The 17906-nt window shown below is 42.8% G+C and overlaps 1 protein-coding gene across 1 annotated transcript in view; it reads right to left on the bottom strand.

The window, feature by feature from the left end:
* dnah5l (dynein, axonemal, heavy chain 5 like) overlaps positions 1 to 17906 on the bottom strand; it is a 137443-nt gene that overhangs the window by 61061 nt on the left and 58476 nt on the right. The window contains exons 41-50 of the mRNA XM_063206760.1: positions 16826 to 17004; positions 15194 to 15381; positions 9531 to 9725; positions 8542 to 8676; positions 6641 to 6830; positions 3804 to 4021; positions 3036 to 3347; positions 2007 to 2096; positions 772 to 1011; positions 69 to 236 (exon numbers count right to left, since the gene is read on the bottom strand). Coding sequence (XP_063062830.1) covers positions 69 to 236; positions 772 to 1011; positions 2007 to 2096; positions 3036 to 3347; positions 3804 to 4021; positions 6641 to 6830; positions 8542 to 8676; positions 9531 to 9725; positions 15194 to 15381; positions 16826 to 17004 — 1915 coding nt within the window. The remainder of the gene's footprint in view (positions 1 to 68; positions 237 to 771; positions 1012 to 2006; positions 2097 to 3035; positions 3348 to 3803; positions 4022 to 6640; positions 6831 to 8541; positions 8677 to 9530; positions 9726 to 15193; positions 15382 to 16825; positions 17005 to 17906) is intronic.

The raw sequence follows: 17906 nt of genomic DNA, 5'->3' as shown, positions 1-17906 counted from the left end.
TGATTTGCCTTTGACATGCAAAAGAAGAAGTGTAATTATATTAATTGAATTAGACGTGTCAATAGAACCTTGATCATGACTGTTTTGGCGGTGCCTTGTTCCCCAATCAGCAGCACCGCTTTGCCCTGTTGCATTATGGTCCGCATCAGGAAGTCTGTTCGGACGTTGTCAACGTTTGGCACGAGGATAGAGGCATAGTCAGGGACGACATCCTTTGGATACTGGTACTCTGGAACCTAGAACATGGAATAGAGATACAGCAGGTTCTAAATCTGGTTTTGCATGGGAGGAAATTTATTCTGGACACTACCACAGGAGTTTTTAGGTAGGCCAAGCTCTGAGTATTAAGGACACTGTAACATAAAAATAGGATAAACAAGTGTACCTATTTGGGATACAACTACCTATATTCTACATGATCATTATTCCAAAGAAGAGGTCAGCATGGAGACAAATGTAATCTGACATGGTGTTCTTTATATACCCAATGCTGCTACTGTCTAAAGTTCAACCGACACTTCATAATTTCTACATTTGCTAAGACTACAACAGCCTTTTTTAAAGTTTTTTTTGGGGGGGTTTTCAGCCTTTATGAGACAGGACAGTGGAGGAGAGACAGGAAGTGAGCTGGGAGAGAGAGATGGGGAAGGACCGGCAAAGGACCCGGACCGGGAATCGAACCCGGGTCAGCCAAGTGGTAAACGTGTGCCCTACCATATCAGCCACGGTAGGGCCACAACAGCCTTTTTTAATAATCAAATCCCAAGTCACCTTCTTGGACCAGTGGTCCCACTCGCCGGCCTCATTGACCATGAACTCGAAGATGGTCTGGTCTCCCTGGGTGCGGGGCAGGTCCAGGGCGGCCGCGTGGCCCTTGAGGAAGGCCTCCAGGGCAGCCCTGTCGTCCAGCTCCAGCAGGGCCCCCACCGACCACATCACCGCAAACACAAACAGCCGGCTGACGTGACCCCGCACAGCGCTGCTTCTCTCCTCCGGTGAAGGTAGCAAGCCCTATATGCATCATCACAAACAAACAGAAGGACTAGGATGAGAGTTCAGAAAACACACTGCTTACTTACTTACGTAAAACATTACTGTTCTTTTTTCTTATTTTATCTCAGGGAGCGAACAACACATTATGCCCAATGCGTCATCAGGTTTCGCCTAATCGATGTGCTATGCTTTCTGAACTTTCAACCTTGATCAATTTTTTCCTGCCTCCCACCTGCTCCTGCATTACTGAACGCTTGTACGCAAGGACTCTCTTGAAACCAGAAACAGAAGAACGTCTTAAGAGGTCTCTGTGTATGATTGGACCTGAGAGGTAGCTGTTGTGACCTTGCATTCTAAAGAGAGTGATTCCGCAAATGTTTACACATTCATACTGTGTGTTATAAGAGTCACCGTAACTATACACACACACACAATGTAGAGCACTATAGTGAGCAAGTGGATGCTTTGGACAATAGCCTCAGTACATATAAAAGCAATTGTTTTTCTTTTTAGCAGCACATAAAAGCTTCCTGTTTGAACCAGCACAACTCTCCAAGCGAACTGACAAGCCAATTAATGAAATCACCCGTACTAAGTGCACAAAAAAGACCCACAACCAAAACCTGTCAACACCTTCACTCCCTGAGGCCAGGGGGGTTGAGGTCCACTTCAGCCGCGGAGAGGTTTCTAATGGAGATAGAGATAGTGTGTGTGTGTGTGTGTGTGTGTGTGTGTGTGTGTGTGTGTGTGTGTGTGTGTGTGTGTGTGTGTGTGTGTGTGTGTGTGTGTGTGTGTGTGTGTGTGTGTGTGTGTGTGTGTGTGTGTGTGTGTGTGTGTGTGTGTGTGTGTGTGTGTGTGTGTGTGTGTGTGCGTGCGTGTGTGTCTGTGTGTGTGTGTGTGTGTGTGTGTGTGTGTGTGTGTGTGTGCACGCGTGTGTGTGCACGCGTGTGTGACTCTGCTAAAAGCTGCGGTTTGACCTGTGTGTTTTGTCTTGTCGTGACTGCCTGACTAACCTGCAGGAGGTCGAGTGCCTGCTTGATGTACATGCACTCCAGGATTTGCATCTTGGGAGAAACCGCCGTGAAGATGAAGTTAATGAGGTCCTGTCAGAGGGAGAGGAGAAGAAACGGCAAGAGCGAGAAAAAATATGAGTGCTGCTGCCAGCTGCATCGATTCACATCAAGGTTACAAACGCTAATTGGCCAGAACTACATCTATTATCAGTCATAATTACACAAAAATTACAAGAGCGAATTTTAAGGACTATGCCTAGATTCATTCCTAGACAATATTCGGTGTGCGGGTAGTAGCTGAATGCACCGTTTTGTCCTCCCAAAAGACTTTCAATTATGCTTAAAGCTACAAAAATGTGGTGCTCCATCTCATTGCAAATGTGTTTTTTTTCTGCACAGGGTCTCTCTGGTATTCCTGCTTGCCGAGAGCAGTAAGAACTGCCTTGTTTGTCTCTGAAAAGAACTGTTTTGCTTCAACTACATCTCAGCACATAAACAAGAAAATAGCAATTATCGCCTTCCTCTAGGAATGTGTGATTTTGATGTCGACAGCGACACTTGCCATCTCTGTGTTGCGTTTGTTGTGTATGAAGAAGTAATCGAAATATGATATTTGTTATTTTCCTGACCTGAAAGACACTCTTGTACCATCTTTATTGTAATGCTGATGTAAAGATCAGAAGTACTGTACGCTCAACATGTAAATCTGCAGTTTTTTTTTTTTCCTGACCTTGAACTGTTATGTTGCATGCAGAGAAAAGCAGTAACCAAAAATCTTTTCAATGGCATTCACATTTACAGACCCACTTCATGAATTTCACACTCACCATCACAGATGAAGGAAGCTAACCAAGATTATTTGAACAAAAAAGGGATTTTTATGACAATGGAATATGTACCCTCATAACGCACAAACAACGATGCTGTACTAGTCATTGAAAAGACTTAACTACCTTCGTACTACACAACTACGACATTAGTCGCTGCCATGGTCATGTCTTATGTACGGTAACACATTAATCAGCTCACCTGGAAGATGCTGTTGAAGCAGCCGAGTAGCACGTCCGCCTGGGCCTGAGGAACGTTCTGGAGCCATGCTTGGAGAATGGGCTGCCAGTCGAGCACCGAGGAGCTCATGAAGACCATGCCGTTACGAGACACGGTGGCCGGGGAAGCGTTGTCGATGTTGTGGGGCTCAAAGACGACCTTGCAGTTGGGCGCCATGGGGATGCGGTCTCCGTTGGCCAGCGTCAGGGTCTTGTTGTCGTCCAGGACCGAGTTGAGGTTCTCGATCCAGATGGCATCCACCGGGCCGTCCAGAACTATCCAGATGTGTTCACCCTTAACGGAACCACAACAGTGAATGGTGAGATTATTCCACTTTGGATAACATACAACATACATACCATATACAGACCACTGTGCCGTATATATTAAAGTATACATTCAACATATAATATCTAGAAATGACTGAGCAGTAATTATTGATTCACTTAGCATATTAAGTAGTAGTAGTAGTAAGTGGTGGTAGTACAGTACTGTAGTAGTTCCATGAGCAATAGTTGCGGTACTTAAAATTCCTTATAAATAAACATCTAGCCATAATGTGATTCACACTAAGGCTACAGATCCCATTTCAGAATGGAAAAGGCCACATTAGATCCACTCTGAGCCAGTGACGCAAACCCAGTGTTCCTTCACAACTGAATTAAAAACCAATTACTGAGAAATGACTCCATGCTGAACACAGAGACTCCACTGTAGCTTTGCCATCCAGTGTGTGCTTCACTTCCAGACCTTCTTTGCTTTGAGCGTTTTCCTCCAGAGAGTGGAGAAGACTCCATCCGTCCAGTCGTTGGTGGCCACATCCAGCGTGCCAAACATCTGCGATGCGGTGATGGCTTTGGGGTTCATGCGCATCTCCTTGTGGGGGGTGCCGCAGTCTGTCATGGCCCTCATCAGGGTGTGGATGCACGTGGTCTTGCCAGTGCCACTGGGACCCAGGGTCATCATTCCTGGATGAGGAGAGAGAGAGAGGAAAAGAGTGAGGTTGGAACAGACTACAATGCATAACACACTTGACAATGACAAAGGCAGGCTGGCAATGACTCAGCCAAACTGTACTGGTACACATATACTGTAACCAGAGGTGGCCAAAAGAGGGGGAAATATTAGGATGTAGTATTAGGATTCTTAGGATTAGGTCCCTTTTTTGTGGTGATGATGATGATGATGATGATGGTGATGATGATGATGATGATGATGATGGTGATGATGATAACGACGAAGATCAAGATGAATAATAATAAGATGATGATAACGATGATGACTAGTACTACTACCACTACTACTACCACTACTACTACTACTACCACTACTAGTAGTAGTAGTAGTAGTAGTAGTAGTGGAAGTAGTACTAGTAGTAGTAGTAGTAATAACAATAGTGGTAGTAAAAGTTGTATTCTTTGGCAGCAAGAAGTCATTAGTGTTATTTCATTGCATTTGCATTCAGCGTATGCTTTTATTCAAAGCTATTCATTTACAAGAGAGGATACAAACACGCTACACCTCTAAGACGATGCTGCATAAAACATAAATGCAAATAAATAAACGAACGAAATATAAACTAATAAAATAACTGCAACATAATCCCTTGGTGGGAGAGTAGTAGTGCAGAGAGGTGATTAAATCTACGTCTTCCCAAGGGTAAGTGTACGGGGCTTGCCACTAATCACATGGTTAAGGTTAGGACGGCGGTCTAGTCTGTGGTTACATGTACTCCATTGGCTATAAATATCTTTAAGAGTGTAGTGTAGCCTACACTGTATAGGTTTAATGACCTTTAAGTGTAGTTAAGATGCATGTTGCATGGTCAAGTGGTTGCACTTACTGCACAGTCTCTAAATGAGCTACTTATAATGTCTGAGGCAAGTTTCAACCATGTAAATTTAAGCAGTTCAGGTGCAGGAAAGTAAAACGCCGCCCACTGTTTTTTGTGTGTATAGAGACAATTCACAGTCCTCCCTCAGACTTCAAATAGGTGGTAAACAGCTATCTTTTCATTAAAATGTATTATGTGATTGCAAATGGTTGCAAGATCCATAAACTAATCAATGCACTAACAGGTACATAAATCTTTAAATATTGCATCATATTTGTGCACATTACTGGTGCAAGTATACATCGATATATGCAATGCATATTTATAATGATCGAAATAAATACATTAAAAACTAAAAAAATACATATACCAGAGGCTTGAAACATCCCTACAGTAAGAAAATCAAAAATAAACTGTAGCAAGACTAGGAAATCCGAGGCATTCAATATTTTTTCAAAATTTAATTTTTATACTGCGTGTATATGGCTACAAAAATACCCGTTTTAGCCTTCAAGACCTTCTTCCGGGCATATGCCTTCTTACACGCCAAAGAAAGCATTGTGTGCCAAAATTCACGGGCATCTTTACAGCCAAATAAATAGAAAAACTGGAATCATGAGTGGCTCAGATTTCCTTGCCTTGCACAAGCTTGAGAGTCCCTACGTCGGTGAGTTTAGTTTAGTTTAGTTGGTTTATTTCATCAGGGACCATGTGCAAAGTACATTAGTTACATAGTAAAAAGATGACCTGCACCAGATTATAGCTAATAGCTAATTTCCATCTGCAGTCCCTGATTTCCATCTGCAGTCCCTGCACCTAGGAGGAAAGGTGAACAACCTGAAGCACCCCCAATTCGTGTTTGTTTTCTATTAGCTGTAGTTAATGGTGTTCTGCGTACCCTTACCGTACTGCGTCTGACCCGCTGGCTCTCATATAGCTGCCCCAACTGTCTTGCCAGATCCAAAAACTAATCAATTCACTAACAGGTACTGTATATAAATCCAGAATATAGCACTTATACCCATGTGAATAATCAATACAATATATACATTGACATACATATTCATAGAGTTCAATTGAATATATAAGTGAATGCTTAAATCATTCCTATAGTACAAACATTAAAAACTACTACTGTAGCTAATGGGGTTCTGTGTACTGTTCATTTGTGGCTTTGCTTGGGCACAAACCCTCGTGCTGAACAAAAAAAGTGACATTTTTTGAAAAAAGCTTCGCACACTCCTTTGGGTTTTTCTTCTTCATTATCTTTTTTTGGTTTTATTCATTCACTGGCATGAATCCAAAGGAGAGTGTGAACCTTTTTTCATAAAAAGTTCTGCATACTGTATCATGCCTGACCAACTGGGTCTCGTAGAGGTGCACCACCTTGAGCAGCCAGGTTGGTGAATATTGTATCATGTCAATGTGCATAACCAACTGAAATATACATCAATATATACAGTACATACATTCATAGATTTAACAGTGGATAGAAATACAAAAATAGAGGCAACAAAATAAAACATATACTGTAACTAATAGGATTCTGCATACTATACCGTGTCTGACCCACAGGGTTTCATCGAGCTATATCAGCTTGAGCACCCAATACAAATATACGTACAGTACGTCAATATACTATATGCATTTATTCATAACGATAAAATGGCCATAAATACATGGATATGAATGAGTACATGAATCATTCATACAAAAATCAAAAATAAACTGTGGCTAATGAGGTTCTGCGCACCGTGTCTGACCCGCTGGGTCTCGTAGAGCTGCACCAGCTTGAGCACCCAGGGGGGGTGGAAGATGAGGCCGGCCTGCTGCGCCTGGGCCTGGATGGCTGCCTCCAGCTCCGGGTAGCCCGCCTTGTCCAGGGTGATGCCGGGGAACAGGTCGTTTATCAGGCTCATGAAGAGAGGCTCGTCTTCATCCACCTGAGAGGAACAAGACACATCACACAGTGAGGGGGGGAAGGACCCAGCCTACATGGGCAACAAGTGGCCGTTTTTTCTTACCTATGTTAGGAAGTTAGGGAGGGTCAGTGAGGACACAGACCAGCACAGCCCACTTTCACGTTCACAACACAACAGGGAGACACTTAACCTCTGACCTGTAAAAGGTCAGAGTTCACAAGGTCACAGGTGGGAGCAAGTACAGGTAAGCGTTCCTGCTGGCAAGAAGCCTGGCATTTGGCCGGCTCGCCAGGACGCCGACTAGAGCCTTTGGACTTGGAAGTTTGCTGGACAGTGGGCACTACATGGACCTTTTGATAAGAAGTTTTTGATGTAATTCCTTGCAAAGAAGTTGGGCTCGCTTGCTGGAGCAATGGAGCAACTTGCTGGGGAATTGTTTGACGGTGTGCTAACGAGCTAGCTTGCACTACTTGAGAAACCTTTGGAACCTTTGGATTTTATGAACTGTACGTGGGGTCTTTACCCTGAAACACTGAACATTGGTGAGAGGAGCAAGTTGGAAAGAAAGCTCCTGAGCTGGAGCTGGTCGTCTGCTGAAAGACATCGCTTGCATTGGCCGTAGGACTTGGATCAGAGGTAAACGTTGCTCTCCCCCCCCTACAGACATCCATACATTTTAGATCATACACTCATACTGCCACGTTAATGGATACACAAATGTGAGGAGTTAGTCAGGAGCAACTAGCTACATTACACCTAATTAAGCAGGTTTCCCTGTTTGTAAAATCAGCAGCCAGAAACTGGTACGAAGTTATTTCATTTGAGAAATGCCCTCCAAAGGAAATGTAAGCCCCTTCAAAAGAATGCCTCTTCAAGTAAGGGTTGGCATCATTTCTGCCTCACAAGGCCAAAAAGCTACTACACAAACTTTGTCAAATTGAACTTTTGACTGTAAACACCATAATACCTCCACTGACACATACCTAAATACATACCTCATTGATTCAATCACGAAACTAGTTACACTGGTCATAGTATGACAAGGTTATATTTCCTTTTCTATGTAAATGTAGAGTGTACAGGCTTTGCAGGGCAAACGGATATATACATACCCCTAACCCAACTCATCACATGGTGTTGCCTCTGGACAATGATGTAAATAAGCCATTAATAAAGGTGACATGTACAAGTATGTACTTCTCAGCCAACAGGAGATAATAAGGAAGGTGAAAAAGAGCAAGTGCAAGCATAAACATAACACTGCAAGCACATGATCAGGATGACTTAGAGGACAGAAGTTTCCCAAAAAGTTATTGCACACATTCACGCTAGTGCTGACTAATGACTACTTTATCTTTGCACCGCTATTTTCAAGCTGTAAACGAGACACAAAGTACAGTACTGTACAGTGCAGTGCAGGGCCCAGGGACGCTAACAGCTTTGGCCGGGCCCAGGACAAAGTCATATGATAGGGCCCCCCTCTTAATCCCTTTAGACCCTGCCCTATAAATCAGCTGTTACCAGAATGGCAATGACCAAGTCGTAATGCATCACTATAGGCCCTGTGCACAATATGGTAGTAAAGTTTTTTCAGTGACTATTACAACGTTCCAGTGGCGGAATGGTGTGTGTTAATGGGCTACTACATACAATGCACTGAGGCCCCAGTTCTGTGCCCCCTCTCTCTGGGCCCAGGAAAACTGGCCCCTTTTCCCCCCCGGCTTCACAGTACCAGTTTGGAGAGGTTCATGTCCCTGAGGACCCTCATGACCACGGTCTTCTCGGGCTCGGCGGGGTTCGCCCTCTTCACCGCGCCCAGCGTCCTCAGCACAGACAGGATGTTCCTCAGCCCAAAGTCATAGTGAACCTGCACCAATAAGCAAGATTACTGTACAGAGGCCCATATTTCATCTCAGAGGGAAAAAAGTGCACACACGAGTACAAAATACAGTCTTAATTCAACACTTGGAGAGTTGATTTAACACCTTCTACATTGTATTTAGACCCTGAGTACTCTCTTAGTGTTGAATTGACACTGCATTATTTACTGTGCAGGACAAAAAAGTTTAAGTTTCTACACATCAGAACATATGTTGAAGACTGCATTAACTTTGCAACTGTGATTAATCATTTTATTATACCATTTATCAGGTGAGTAACTTTGATAAACTACTGCAGTGAAATATGTACTACTCAACTCAGTTTTTAACATACATTTTTATATACGTATATAATATTATTATTTAAAAAAAACTTTGCTACTGCACTGCACATGTTCCAACAAACTGTCAGCACTTGAATAGGAGACTGTATGTATACATTATGTTTAATGTATTTAATGTAACAGCTTTACATCATCTAACATAATCTAATTTATTTTCATGAACCATGATAAGGACCAGAGAGCAAAGGGGAATAGAGGGCAATATGTTGATGTAATTTAATCACTTTACATTTTCTGAAATATTCTAATTTGTTTCAATGGTAAGAATAATAGACAAGGACAGGGGAGCAAAAGGTGGTGGCATGCTCCATTTCAAACAAGAAATAAAATGCGTGACACTAGGGCTCCCATCAATTTCTTTTTAATGACGAAATTCATGGGAGCCTAGGTGCTGTGGACATTACTTCTTCTGTTATCTGAGTTTGTGCCTGAGTCCTGCTCCCAGGCTGTTATGGGTGGATTTTCTATTATTTGTTTTTCCGTATGTTCAGCTTCACCTGTTTAGACAGCTGCTCCTCGCACAGCTTGTAGAGGGTGTAGAACTTGCGGCTGAGGACCTGGTTGTCACGGAAACCGGCGCTGGCCAGCTTGACTCTCATGATGATGGCCCTGTCTGGCACCATCATGGCCACTGTGCGAAACTGGATCTTCAGGTTCTCAGGGAGCTCCTGCCTCCCCGCGTACCCCGGGTTCTGTCACGGAACAACAAGACACCGTTTAACTCCAAATGATAAGTGACAGCTACTGATGCTCTGTGTATTCCAGATTCTGTGAAGAGTGGCACACCAACATACTGTTTAACTGAAAATGACTTTTCTGTCAGAGTCACGACTGAAAGAGCTACTGATGCCTCACGTATGCCTGGTTCGTCTGACACAGGCGGCACAACAAGACACTGTTTAACTTGAAATGATTCTTCTGACAGTCACAATAGAAAGACCTACTGAAGCTCTGTGTAACCCACGGTTCTCTCGAAATGATTCTTCTGACAGTCAGGAATGAAAGTGCTACTGATGCTCTGTATATCTGAAGTACTGTAATGGCCCAAGATACAGATGCAGAAAAAGATTTGAAGTTGTCAGTGAAGTGTGAATAGTCAGACTCAGGGGTGAAACAGCTGTTAAAGTGATGCTCCATGTATCACAGGTTCTGTCATGGTACAACAAGACACGCAAAATTATTCTTCTGACAGTCGCAACTCAAAGAGCAACTAATGCTCTGTGTCTCCTGGGTTCTGCCATGGCACAAGGCACAGATACGGAAGAAGAGTTGAACTTGTCAGTATACGGCACTGTAAATTGTGTGAATAGTCAGACTCAGAGGTGAAACAGCTATTATTGTGATGCTACATGTACCCTGGGTTCTGCCAGGGCACAAGATACAGATACACAAAAAGAGTTGAACTTGTCAGTATACGGTAATGTGAATTGTGTGAATAGTCAGACCTGGGGTTAAACAGCCACTGATGTGCTGTGTACTCTGGGTTGTTGTCACGGTAGTAGAAGATACAGATAAAAGACACAAATGCAGAAGGAGTTGAACTTGAAATTATCCTTTTGTTCACTGATGTGCGAGATGAATAAGACCGACTCAGGGGTGAAACAACTACTCATGATCTGCGTGTTCTAGGGGCTGTCACGGCACAAGATACTACGTAAATACAACTGAACTTGTGCTTTCTGAAGGTGTGTAAATAAATAGTCCTATTCATGGGTGACACAGCATATCCTGACTTTTGGGTAACTCAAGATTCAGAAAGAGTTGAACTTGAAATGGTCCTTTTGTTCTACAATCGGTGCACGAATAGTCAGACTCAGGGGTGACACGGCTACTGATGTTCTGAGTATTCTGGGTTGTGTCACAGCACAAGAGTACAGAACAGATGGGTAAAAGAGGTGTAGAATTATTTGTTACTTTCTGCTCTACAGGCAAGTGGAGTGGACACTTGCTTATGTAACTGAGGTGATCTTGTGCAAATTCGCCACTCGGGGGGTCAAAACCCAGTTCAGGCATGGGAGGTACCGTACAGCAGAATACTGCTGAACTAAAGGTTCAGTGTTTCTCAAACTTTTTCAGACCGAGGACCACTTTTTCCCCCAACAAAATTTCAGGGACCACCTGTCAACTGAATTCACAGTTGACGGGTGCTATTTCGACACTATTCATTTTGATGCAGATCACTTACTTTTTATTCCCATTTACAAGCCTGTCTTATTGTGGTGAAAATATGACTTCAGAAAAGTTTGGCTTTGTAATAATGTTACAAATATAGCCTTCTGATAGCTTGTCTTGGAAAAGTAGAAATCCCTTTGCGGACCACCTGAGCTCTGTCACGGACCACTAGTGGTCCCCGGACCACACTTTGAGAATCACTGATTCAGACCAATAGCTCATCTCTACCAATACCGTATGAGGCTTCGGGAGGGAAGTTTACTAACGTTCTACGCCGAACTCTGCTAGTTGGAATCCGTTAGACTCACCCCCCCTTAACCTCACTCCTATCCCAAGTACTCATTACATCTTGCTACAGACCTTCAGGCAACTTTGCCAAGGATGTGGTTCACCTTCACCATTTTACATTTCCATTCTATTCAACTGAAGGCAACTTCTATTCAACTTCAAATGCAGGCCCATTTATTCATTCACACCCATGAATCATGTATCCATTAGCAGGAAGATACAGTAAATTACAGTGTATCTGTGATATTACACCCACATTACGCATACTCAGGGTCGCTGACAGCTTTGTCTGGGCCCGGGACAAAGACAAATGAAGGGGCCCCAAACCCAATACATAATGTAATGATGATCCAATTCTGGGCCCTCTCTCTCCCTTGGCCCAGGACAAGTGACCCCTTTGTCCCCCCCTGTCGGCTTCCCTGCACAGTAAAAAATATTCCCGTGATGTCACAGTGGCTTACTGGCTACTAATTGCATTCATTTCACAGTAGTTTACTGTGGCCATCCTCACTGTTTACTGTGATCTTCTCACAGTAGTTTACTGTGGCCACACCACAGTAAGTTACTGTCACCCTACCCACACTACCATGATCCCGCCCTCCATTCATCACCACAAAAGAGGTAGCTACCATGTTATTTTGGCACCTCCCATTCCCCACCATGACTGAGACAACTGTGGCATGGAACCAGTCCATCACACTGCTGTCTTGTATTGATAGACCGAACTATCCATAACCACAGAGAAACTCAAGTTTCTGCAGTATGTGCAATATTATTACCATTTGATAATTGTAATCTCCTGGATGATAGTACATTAACCAGTGTGCATAGAATACTCTAGTTGAGCATAATTAGACAAACCTGAAATTTCTTAATCAAGTAAGCAACACACCAAAAAGGATACCTGCTACCACAATACTCACTACCAACTAAACAGCTAGCCAGCCAACAAACCAGTCCACCAGCCAACCAAAAGAGTCAGTTGTCAGCTAGCCAGCCAAAGAGCCGGCTAACCAACTAACACCCAGTTAGTCAGCCAACTAACCAACAAACAAGTCAGTTGTATGGCTAGCCAGCTAACAAACCAGCCATCCAGTCAACCAAAAGAGTCAGTTAGCCAGCCAACCAGCTGGCCAACAAACAGTCAGTTGGTCGGTCAGTTAGCTCACTAACCAACAAGCCGGACAGAGAGCCAGCGAACCAGTCATTTAGGCAAGCAACTCAAGCATTGTGACAGTCTGAGTTTATATAGAGGTGAAAGTTAACCATGTGACCAGAGTAATCAGGCATGTGGCAGCTGCAGGTAGTAATTCAATGAACTTGTAACAGTCCTATATACTCAAGTGAGGGCAGGTACTAATTGACAGATTGATTGGGCACTACCATTGTTCCTGGTTGATGGTAGGCAATGTCAATCATGTCATGCAGCATTTGACTTTCAATTGTGCAATGGCACTTCACAAGATAGCCTAATTTTGTTTACTAGGTGGCAATATTCTGATTTAAAATTGGATGCTGGAGTTTTGGCGTGCACATCCAAGACAAAGGCATTAGCACATTGTTTGTGTAGCACATTGGTTGCAACTTAATTTATTGGAAGCAGAACCAGCAACATTTCCAATCATAGACCTTCTTCTAATTAGGCCTGACAATTAGTAATTACAATCAATCATGGCCAGGAGCAACCTAAAGTGACATACAGGTATGCAACATTGGTTACTGTCCCTAGGGTAATGCCGGGTTAGGAGGGATTAGAACCTGCAACTCTCTGATCTTAAGTCCACCTCCCTAACCATTAGGCCAAGACAGCCACATAATGCACCCAATCATGGCCTAGAGGAACGAAACACCTGTTATAACAGCACAGTAGTTAACTGTGATATGACGAAAGGTCTCTCTGGATTTCACAGTAACTAATAATGGCAGAATGTCACAGTATGTTACTGTGAAATTAATGCAATTAGTAGCCAGTAACTCATTGTGAGTTCACAGTATTTTCTACTGAACCCACAGTAAGATATTGTTACACACTTGAAGTGGGCGAAAGTTCAATGGGAAGGCATGTCAGTTGGGTTGAAGGCTGACGCCTTTACAGTAGTTAACTGTGATATGACGAATTCACAGTATGTTACTGTGAAATGAATGCAATTAGTAGCCAGTAACTCCCTGTGAGTTCACAGTAAGATATTGTTACACACTTGAAGTGGGCGAAAGTTCAATGGGAAGGCATGTCAGTTGGGTTGAGGGCTGACGCCTTTACTCAAAGTGATATACAAATATACAATAATGGTTGCTGTCCCTAGGGCAATGTAGGGTTTGGAGGGATTTGAACCTGCAACCCTCTGAACTTAAGCCCACCTCCCTAACCATTAGGCCAAGGCTGCCATATAGCACAATCTGGGCCTTCAGAGACTTCATGGACATTTACAGCAAACTATTTAGTCATCAACTTCTTGTTTGCTACATGTCTTCTAGGGGTGGTACGGTTCACAAAATTCACGGTTCGGTTCATATCACGGTGTCAAGGTCACGGTTTTCGGTTCTCTACGGTTCTTTTTTTTTAGTTCATGATAAATGGTGCACTGGCTAATAGAATCGGACTTACCACTAAATATCCTACATATGGTTTGTATAGGCTTATAATGTGAAAATGGTGTGATTTTAATTGTGTCATCCTCTGATTTGGTCTTATACGCTAATGTTTTAATCAGAGAGACTGGATAAGATACTCCTAGAATCTGTTCTAGATCTGTCTAGAATATGTTTTACATATTTTTCTGGGCAGTACATGAATTGCGGTTTGCGATGGATTGCACAGTTCGGTTCGGTATGTGTGTGAATTGTACGGTTTAGGTTTTCGGTGCGGTTTGTGCCATCCCTAATGTCTTCCCATGCTTGGTCATCTCCTTTTTTCTCACTTCCTCATGTCAATATGTACAACCTGAGGGGGAGGGGCATAGGACATACGGGCTTCAGATCGTGTCCCATCATGCAATGCACTTATGGAGAGCCATTTATCTAGAAGGAATATCTTAAGTGTGCTTCAAAATATTACTCCTTGTTATATTCTGTGTTTATTGTAGGGGTTGTACTATTTAAAGTGGTACACAAGAAATATGACCATATTCCCACTGTCATGAAGATGGTCATGTCTATCTCCCAATATATAAGCTCATTCTCCCAATATATAAGCTCATTCTTCTGTTACTTGACAGAGAGTGGGGATAAAGTAGTAAACTGATGATAGGTGTATACATGTATACCACAATACATTAAGAATGAAATAATTTGCTGAAAATGTCAATGAAAGGTGTGATTGTAATGATGAGCCCAACCTGTCTATGACTGAAGTTGTGCCCCAATGCACTAATAATTCAATAGATACTCCGCCCACACAGTAGTTTACTGTGATGCTTCCTAGTTTATCACTTTGGCATGCTGGTTATCCTTGAAGAGCACAGTAAAATACTGTGATGTGCAAGTTAGGTGAGAAATGGCAAGTGATACAATGATTTCAGACTAATTTGCTGTGTGTCGTGTGACCATCACAGTAGCACCAGAACATCAGAGTAATTAACTGTGAGATTTCACAGTAAATTACTCTGAAATCCTTGTAAGTTTTTACTGTGTGCACATACTAATCGCGAAAGAGGACAGTGTTTGGGAGTCTGCTTTGTTTCATTTTCGACTTCCTCCTCACCATAGTCAGGAAGATGCCAAACTCTCTGTCCATGTCCACCAGGTCCCCGTCGGTGAAGATGAACTGGGTCTTCTTATTCTTCTTGCACTGGAGCACGATGTAGATCTGCTGTGCCGCCACCGACAGAACGGGCAGCTCGATGCGGTTAAACTCATCAAAGCAGCCCCACGCGCCAGACTGGGCCAACCCTGATCAGCAAACACAAGAATCGCATTACACCTCGAGACTAGACCGACCAATCAGCATCTGGCGTGTTTACATAGCCTCATGGTAAACACAAGTCTCCCTTTGCGAAACAGCAACACGCTGTGTCACAGATCCGACTTTCTCCATCCTCTGGTGTCGCCATCAAATATTTAACTTCTATTTTGTGCATGTGATCATCTTGGATACAATATTGATTGCACGCTTTAATCTTTCATCAGAAACATTTCGTGATTGTTTGCGCCGGGCTGTCACTGCATCTGAGGCAACGCGGTAGAGGGTAAACACTAAAAGTTGGGTATCATCCAAATGAAAGACTGATGAAGAGAGAGAGGGGGGGAGGGGGAGAGAGAGAGAGAGAGAGAGAGAGAGAGAGAGAGAGAGAGAGAGAGAGAGAGCTAGAAGACCGCATTTGTGAAAAAGTAGGGCATGATGCTAAAATTCAAAAACGTCCTTAACTCATTCAACACTGAATTAATATCTTGGGTGTTTTTTCATTTCATACATCCTGCTCATGTATTATTTATCAAAAGTCAATGAAACATTGAAGGATATGAAAAATCATTTTTACTTTTCTTTTTTTTTGCACAGGTCTAATGCCTTTCTTGGAAAAGAAAGTAAAGGTCCGCAACACTGTTAAATGCTCCCAAATATTTAATGGCACGACGTTTCGGACTAACCGTCCTTCATCAAAGTGCACAGTTGCACTTTGATGAAGGACGGTTAGTCCGAAACGTCGTGCCATTAAATATTTGGGAGCATTTAACAGTGTTGCGGACCTTTATTTTCTTTTCAGTTATCTTACGTTTGGTCCAGCACCTGTGCCACTGATGTGCGCGCATTCTTTGACTTTCTCTAATGCCTTTCTCGCCCACACCTATGAATCATTACCGAGTCTGGTAGTCTGGGGCATCTTTTTGATGTGGGTTTAATGTGTGTTTATCATAAACACCACCATAACAAATCTGTTTAAATGAGAATATATTCGTTTCTGTTTCAAAACAGAACACCATAACTATCTTTAAAATATCTCTATTTCATATCTATACATCTATTTTTATATATACCGGCAAGTAAGGATATTCTTCACAGGAGTGAAGAACAAATCTTCAAAGGAAAAGTTCATTTAACAATGTGTGCAGTCAATAAGCAAGCCCAACCCACTGAGCAGGAGGCACGGAAATTTCGGTCTGCAATCAACAAATATTAGAGATTAGATTGGAGTTGTTAAAGAAAACCAAGTAACTAGGTATTTACTACAGTGTCCTAACATATATTGAATATTGACGTTTTTGATTGTTAATTTGTTGTGTGTACACAGTAAAAATGCAGTGTTAATTCATTGTCTAGATGTAATTTAGAGAGTATTTGTTCCCAGAGTGCTGAATTAGCACTAAATTTTATTACTGTGTAATTACTGCTGAGTACCCTTGTAAATGCGTCCCAGCCCCCTGTAGTCCATCTGGTCGGAGCAGTTGAAGACCACCACGTATTTGCCCAGGCAGCGGCCCATGTCCTTGGTGGTCTCCGTCTTCCCCGTGCCCGCAGGACCCGCGGGGGCACCACCCATACTCATGCCCAACGCCTGGGCTAAAGTGATGTAGCACCTGAGTGGAGAGAGAGAGAGAGAGAGAGAGAGAGAGAGAGAGAGAGAGAGAGAGAGAGAGAGAGAGAGAGAGCAACAGAGACAGAGACAGAGACAGAGACAGAGACAGAGAGAGAGACAGACAGAGAGAAACAGACAGAGAGAAACAGACAGACAGAGACAGCAATGTACACAGAGAAAGGCAGAGACAAAGGTAGAGATACAGAGAAAGCTGGTTTATTAAAACCCTGTCTATCAAAAATCAATAAAATAATCATCTTCAAGGATACATCAGAATGACGGAGGGAGAGACAGTCGTACAGTAGAAAGACAAATACAGAGAAACCAAGAATGACAGAGCATGTATGAAGGGTAGTACAGAGAAAAGAGACAGAGAAAGAGAAAGAGAAATAGACGTAGAGAGGAGAGGAGAGGAGAGGAGAGGAGAGGAGAGGAGAGGAGAGGAGAGGAGAGGAGAGGAGAGGAGAAGAGAGGAGAGGAGAGGAGAGGAGAGAGAATGGAGAACGGACAGTTGAGACGAGAGAAGAATATGCACAAGATTATGAGAGAGGGGAAAGGGAGTAGTAACAATTTTATATGAAAGAGCTAGACTAATGGGAGAGGACAAGACATGAATGCAGAATGAGAAGTGAAAAGAAATGGGGAAAAGTCTAAGACTGTCATTGAGAGATAATGAAAGAAGAAGGGGTACAAGGGTTACAAACAGAAAAAAATAATGAAAAAAGACACAAAGAAAAGAAAGAAAAAATGAAGAAACACGAAAAAGGGAAAAAAACAAACAAGCAAAATCAGCATGAGAAAAGGCAGGGCAAAAATAGACAGGTGGAGAATGTGAATAAGAATGAGAAGAATAAAGAAAGAGTTGACAGGCTAAGAAAGAAAGGTTGACATGTGAATGATGGA

The sequence above is a fragment of the Engraulis encrasicolus genome, chromosome 9 (assembly GCF_034702125.1).
Source record: "Engraulis encrasicolus isolate BLACKSEA-1 chromosome 9, IST_EnEncr_1.0, whole genome shotgun sequence".
Classification (NCBI taxonomy): domain Eukaryota; kingdom Metazoa; phylum Chordata; class Actinopteri; order Clupeiformes; family Engraulidae; genus Engraulis; species Engraulis encrasicolus.
Note: the sequence above shows the minus strand (reverse complement) of the source record. Positions and strands in the feature narration are given on the sequence as shown.